General features: G+C 46.3%; 1 protein-coding gene across 1 annotated transcript; it reads left to right on the forward strand.

Moving 5' to 3' along the window:
* Positions 1-5,188: 5,188 nt before the first annotated feature.
* LOC120881730 (putative MAGE domain-containing protein MAGEA13P) lies at positions 5,189-6,181 on the forward strand. The gene has a single exon (XM_040265379.1). The coding sequence runs from the start codon at positions 5,189-5,191 to the stop codon at positions 6,179-6,181; it is 993 nt and encodes a 330-aa protein (XP_040121313.1).
* The last annotated feature ends 922 nt before the right edge of the window (positions 6,182-7,103 follow it).

Raw genomic sequence — 7,103 nt, forward strand, 5'->3', positions numbered from 1 at the left:
TCAGGCCCGGTCCTTACCTTAAGCGTGCAGCCATGCCTCCCGTTCAGCCCCTGCTCGCTGCTGGTGGATGCGAGCATATGGACTACCTCTTCTCTGGGAGGTGAGGTTAGGTGCCTAATTTGTGGGGTGTTTTATTTTTTTCCTTCTGGTTATGTTACCCTCTGGAATTCCAAAACTCCCCCAAAAGACCCACCGGTGAGAGGGTTTCCTGGTGCTTGGAAACTTCTCCCCCTTCATTACTTCCTTCCCGGGACGGGTCTCCATCCCTAATTCTTTTGTCTTTTTATCTTTTATATTTTGTTCTACCTCCTTTCAATGAGAATGTACTGCCTTTCTGGGTGTCTGGTGTCTTCTGCCAGTTCCAAAGTTGTTTTGTGGAATTTGCTCAATGTTCAAACGATCTTTTGATGAATTTGTTGGGGAGAAAATGGTCTCCCAGTTGTATTCCTCTGCCATCTTAGGACTGCCCTGAATGTTGAATTTTAAGCCAGCTTTTTCACTCTCCGATTTCACCTTCATTAAGAGGCTCTTTAGTTCTTCTTCGCTTTTCTGCCTTAAGGATGGTGTCATCTGCATATCTGAGGTTATTGATATTTCTCCCAGCAGTCTTGATTCCAGATTGTGCTTCATCCAGCCCAGCTTTTCACATGATGTACTCTGCATATAAGCTAAATAAGCAGGGTGACAACATACAGCCTTGATATATTCCTTTCCCAATTTGAAACCAGTCCATTTTTCCATGCCCAGTTCTGTCTGTTTCTTCTTGAGCTGCATACAGGTTTCACAGGAGGCAAGTAAGGTGGTCTGGTATTCCCATCTCTTGAAGAATTTTCTAGTTTGTTGTGATCCACACAGTCAAAGGCTTTATTGTAGTCAATGAAGCAGAAGTAAGATATAGATCAATTAAAGGAGGGGATGAAGTGGAATCATATTAAATTCTCAAATAAAAACAGAGAAGGCAGAAAAAGTGGAGGAAAATGTAGAATAAATGAAACAAATAGAAAACAGTTACAAATATATTAATAGTAAACATTAATCCAACTGTATCAACAATCACTTTAAATGTGAATGATCTATATATACAAGTTAAAAGACACAGATAGTCAAAGTGATATAAAACAATATCCAATCACATTTTGTCTACAAGAAATTCATTTTAAAAATAAAGATTCAGGTAGGCTAACAGTAAAGCTATGGAAAAAAATTTTTTTGTTTGGTTTTTGTTTTTGACTCTAGGACAAGGAAATCATTAGGGATACAGAGAGACATAACATAGTGAAAAAAAGTCAATTCTCTAAGAAAATATAGAAATGTTAAATGCATATGCAACTAAAAACAAAGTATCAGAATATGTGAAGCAAAATCTGATAAAGATGAAAGGAGAAATAGGCAAATCTACTATTATATTTGGAGACTTCACTACCACTCTGGAAGTAATTGATAGATCAAAAAGGCAGAAAATCAGTAGAAAAACAGGTGACTTGAAGTGCACTATCAATCAACTTGATCTACTTGACATTTATAAAATACTCCATCTGACAACAACAGAATATATATTACTCTCAAGTGACATAAAACATTTATCAAGATAGAACAAATTCAGAACCATTAAACATACCTAAAAGAATAGAAATTATACTAAGTTTGTTCACAAATGGCAATGAAATTAAACTGAAAATCAGTAACAAGAAGGTAGTTAGAGTATCTCTGAAATGTTTAGAAATGAAATAACATACTTCTAAATAATTCGCGAGTTAAAGAAAAAAGCCCAAAGAGATTTAAAATATATATATATTAAAAATATAAAATGGAAGTATAAATAAGTAAAAATGGAAGTATATCTTAACAAATAAATAAAACGGAAGTATAACTTAACAAAACTGTAAAGAAAGCAGAGAGAAAAATAGAGTAAAAAAATCAATGAAATTGAAAACAGGAAAACAATAGAGAGCATCAAGGAAACACAAAATTGTTTTTTTGGAAAAATCAATAAAATTAATAAACTTCTAGTTGGGCTAGCCAAGAGAAAAGAAGACAGAATTACAAATATCAGAAATGAAATAGGAAGTATCACTTCTGATTCCATGGACATTAAAAGGAAAATAATGAAATACATTCACATGTGTTCTACACCTGGCAAAGATCTCCTTCAGAAATGAAGAAGCAATATAGACTTTCTCAGACCAAAAATGGTGAGGGAGCTCATCACCACTAGACTTGCCTTACAAGAAATAGTAAAGGCAATATTATATATATAATCATATACACAGAAAACTGTAAAACCTCAGCAACAACAACAACAAAACTGTTAGAAATAATGAACAAATTCAGTAAAGTTGTTCCAGGATGACAGGCTTGGGCAGCTGTCTTCCACAGTTGATTTGATATGGAAGACTCTGGCCCACAGAGGGAGAAGGCTAACTTAGTGACAGGAGTCAAGGTGATGATCCTGAGAGAGGACTAAAAACTCCCACCACAGAAGAAACTGGTCCCCAGGCCCATCCTACCCCAGCTGTTAGCCTTGGGAGACCTTGGGAGATAGTCAGATGTGGCAGAATCTTGACTTCCACCAGCAAAAGAGATACATTTACACATAGGTGAGGGCTTTGATCTGAGGGGTGCACTCAGGTCAACCAAGGAAGGACTCCCAGACCCTGCCAAGCATGAAAGTGAGGACCCTTATGGAGGGCTGAATTATCTGCCCATCCCAAACAGAGGGTTGCCACAGAAACATACCCAAGACTCCAAGCAGGAATGTCAGGAACAGGTGCCACCACCCTAGCCATTTCATTTCTGCAGTGGGCATTTCGGGCGAGAAGGGCCTTCTGAAGGCAGGGGATGCAGGCCTAGGAGAAGATGAGGGTGACCCCAACCCAGAACACACAGGGAGCCATGCAGAGCCCCCTGACCCTGCAATCAGCTCCGATGGACCCCCACACAAGCCTGTCAGGTGGAGGCTCCCTTTTCCTCCCTTCTTGGGGAGGAAAGGCTCCTTATCTGAAGGGTGAGGCATCAGGTGGACCCAGGCAGGGCACTCACAGAGTGCCGTGGTCAAGGTGAAACCTGTGGGGTTTTCCCAGCAAGGTGCCTCTGAGGGGCAGCAGAGGAAGAAGTCCAGGCCCCGCCAGAGGTTGATTGGATTCAAAGTGAGTATTCAGAGTGAAGAGAGCAGGCCCGCTCAGCCTCTGGCTCTGGCATGCTCTGCCCCTGCCTTTGTCCCTGGGAGACCTCAGGCAAGGGTTCTGGATGTGTCTCAACTTCCACCCCAGGGAACTGAGGCACAATGGCATTGTTGGTGGGGGACAGAGGGTGGGAGACATGGAGGTGAGGATGCAGAGGATCCCACCCTGTGAGGTTGAGGGGAACTCCCTGGGGACCCAGGGGCCCATGATGCCCACCCTGCCTGCTGTCAGACTTGGGGCGACCTGAGCAGGGCTAGGGAGCACTGAACCCCTCTTTGTCTTCTGACTTCTGTCTCTGGCACCTCAGGGCAATGGTGGTTGCAGGATGAGGGGACGGTGGGCTCCAGGTGGGCTGAGAGGTTGAGGAGACCCACACAGACCTGCTCTTCTCTACCATCAGAGGCTCAGGGAGGCGCTTCCATCCTCCTGACACCCCACCCTCCTCAGCGGCTCAGACATGGTGGCCTTCGCCCCACAGAAGCCCTCTCTAGTCTGAGGAAAGGAGTGTTTCTACCCGACAGGAACCCCGACACAGACAGAGCTGTGCAGATACCGCCCTGCCCCTGCTGCTGGCCCCAGAGACCCCACAGGCCTGTCTGGCAGATTCCTGGCCTCTGGCCTTCTCAGTAGGCCCTGCGAGGTGGCCGCTGTGGTCTGAGGGGTTCACCCTCGGGTCAGCAGAAGGAAGAGCCCCAGCCCCAGCAGGAGTGGAGACGAGGACTCTGAAGATAGGAGAGGGAAGCCCTTCAGCTGTGGAGAGATAGATCTCCGGCCTCGTCTCACTCCTGCCATCAGCTACAGTAGACTCCCAAGTAGGGTTGCTCCAGTACCCTGTGTTGCCCACCCCACTACCCCGGCCCCGCTCCCTTGTCTGGTCTCTGGGAGGCAGAGCCTGGGCCTAAAGGGTGCAGCTACAGGTCAGCTGAAGGGGAAGAATGCACCCCCCCCATCTGCTGGTTTTGTGAGGCTCAGTGCAGCAGAGGGATGAGTCTCAGGCTCTGCCAGGGGTTTACTGGAGGAGTGGACCCACTACTGAAGAACAGATGGGGCCCACGCCTCCCTGCCCCTGCTCTCAGCCATCAGGGACCCAGGGTGTGTGGTTGAGTGTGGTGCCCCTTCACTTTCTCCTCTGCTATCTCAGGGAAGTGAGACCTTAGTTTCAGGAGGGTTACCTCAGGTCAGCAGAGGGAGGAGTTACAAGTCTCAACATAAGGACTCCCGTGAACCCCCTATTCCAAGAGAGTTGGCTCCCCAGAGTTAATCCAGCTCTTATGTCACCCCAGGGAGGCCCTGGGCAGGTGTGGCCAAATGTGGCACCCCCCTCACTTCCTCCTCTTGGTCTGAGGAATGTGAACTCTTGTTCTGAGAGTTTTGTCTCAGAGCAGCAGAGGGGTGGGTGCAGGCCTGCCTGGACAGGAGAAAGATGAGGCCTCTCAGTGGGCATTGATGGGACCATCCACCTTGGAGGTGTGAGGACATCACAAAGTCTGGCCTTCCCCCTCCTGTCAGTGCTCTGAGTTGGGGGCAGGAGTGTAATTGCAGCTGCAGCCTGAGGAGCCTTAGCTCCTCTTATAGGGATTCACGTCATCCTGTGGGTGAGGGCCATGGTCTGAAATGTGTGTCCTCAGGTAAGCTGAGCAGAAGAAGCCCAGACAGGGCCAGGAGTCAGTCAAGGTGATGTCCCTGAATGTCTGCCACACCAGAACAGAGGGGACACCACAGTGCCCAACCTTGCACACTCTGCTGTCTTACCTGGAATCTGCAGGCTAAGCCAGCTGGTTACACCCTGAGGAGCTTTCTTGGGATTCTTAGGGCACAGATCAGTCAGGAAGACAGGAGACCACAGCCCCACCCCAAGCACTATCTACGGGAAGATCTGTTAAGATAGCCTTGGTCAGAGCTGACAGGGTTGAGTTTCTTACAGTCTTCCTTTCTTCCTCAGATCAATTAGCTCTAATCACCACCTGCTGCCTACGTCTCTGCCTGCCACCCTCAACAGCATCACCATGCCTCACAGTCAGAAGAATCAGAGCCACAAGCTTGAAGTAGGCCTTCAGGCTGAAAAAGAGGCTCAGGGCCTGGTGGGTTCACAGGTGCCTGTAGCTGAGGAGAAGGCCACTGCTTCCTTGCTCTCTTCTTTGATCCAAGGCACCCCAGAGGTTGTGCCTACTGCTGGGGCACAGAGTGTTCTCCAGAGTTCTCAGGGGGCCTGCTCCTCCTCCACTACCATTGAAGCCATTCCACTGAGCAAATCAAATGAGGGCAGCAGCCAAGAAGAGAGTCCAAGCAGCTTCCAGGCTCCCACGTTCTTGCTCAGTGATGTGCTAAACAAGAAGTTGGCTCAACTAGTACGGTTGATGAGGGTCAAATATGTAACAAAGGAGCCCATCACAAAGGCAGAAATACTGGAGAATGTCATCAAAGAGCATGAGGATCAATTCCCTCTGATCTTCAGCAAAGCCTGTGAATGCATGGAGATTGTCTTTGGCATTGAAGCAAAGGAAGTGGACCCAACCAGCCACTCCTACGTGCTCCAGAAGACACTAGGTCTCACCTACGATGGGATGCTGAATGACGGCCAGAGCATGCCCAAGACCGGCCTCCTGATATATATCCTGGGTGTGATCTTCATGGAGGGCAACCGTGTTAATGAGGAGAAAATCTGGAAAGAGCTAAATATGATTGGAGTGTATGCTGGGCAGAAGGATTTCATCTACGGGGAGCCCAGGAAGCTCATCACCAAAGATTTGGTGGAGGAAAGGTATCTGGAGTACCAGCAGGTGCCCAACAGTGATCCTCCATGCTATGAATTCCGGTGGGGTCCAAGGGCCCATGCTGAAACCAGCAAGATGAAAATCCTGAAGTTTTTTTCCAAGGTCAATAGGGTTGACCCCGCTTCCTTCCCATCCTGGTATGAGGAAGCTTTGAGAGATGAGAAAGAGAAAGCCCAGGAGAGAGCTGCCGCTGGGGATGCTACTTCTGCCATGGCCAGCATCTAGGTTCATAAATGACGTTGGTCACATACTTATTGCCTTCTGTCAGATTTTAGAATAAGTATATTTCTATTCTGTTAAACCTGGCATTGGAATAGAAAGTTCCTTAGAAACCTGCAAGAACCCAACAATAAAACAGATGGGATCAAGAAACAGAAGAAAAAAATGTAAAAGGTGGTTATCCTAAGAATCCTATATCTCTTTTTGTCTGCTGTTTTGTAAAGTTAAAGATATACACTTAGATTTGCTTGGCTAATTAAACAATGTATGAAAAGTTAAATTCTAATAAATGAGAGTCCTGGCTCACTGGCTTATTTATGCTTATAGGTGGGTCTTAGAAGTGAGAGAAAAGCCTAGAATAGAAAATTGCCCCTGGAAGTTCCTCTGGGATCACAGAGAAACAGAGCCCACTCTCCACCTGGAGCAGGTGTGGAAGATGTCCTGCCCTCTGTCACCACACCACTAAATACAGTGTACAAACTTGGTGTTCAGTACACATCACCTAAAAGTATTTCCTGAGAAAAGGCTGATATTTCTTTGAAGCAGTGCCCATAGGCTGGCACTTTTTCCATGCTGGGAGAAACAGAGCCCATGGCACTGAAAGTACATTTAATTATTAATAAGTTATCATTAGTGTAATTTGGCCAACCCTAAGCAAGGGCTAGATCTTTGCTAGGGGTGAAACGAATGAAAATAGTCATTTGGATGGAAGAGCAGTTGGGAGGAAGGAAAGGGTTAGTCCTTGACTCAAATTCTGGGAGTTTTGAGTTGCATTCAGCTGGGGAAGACCTCCCAATATCCAAATTAAAGATTATACCTACTAGCAAGGAAATTTTACTGAGTTTTGTTTACAAAGCAACATTTGAGGCTCAGTTGTTTTATGTTGTAGAGTGCTGTATATTCTCTGAGATGCCATGGAGCACACTCG

This window comes from Oryx dammah, unplaced genomic scaffold, assembly GCF_014754425.2.
Source record: "Oryx dammah isolate SB20612 unplaced genomic scaffold, SCBI_Odam_1.1 HiC_scaffold_23, whole genome shotgun sequence".
In the NCBI taxonomy this organism is placed as follows: Eukaryota; Metazoa; Chordata; class Mammalia; order Artiodactyla; family Bovidae; genus Oryx; species Oryx dammah.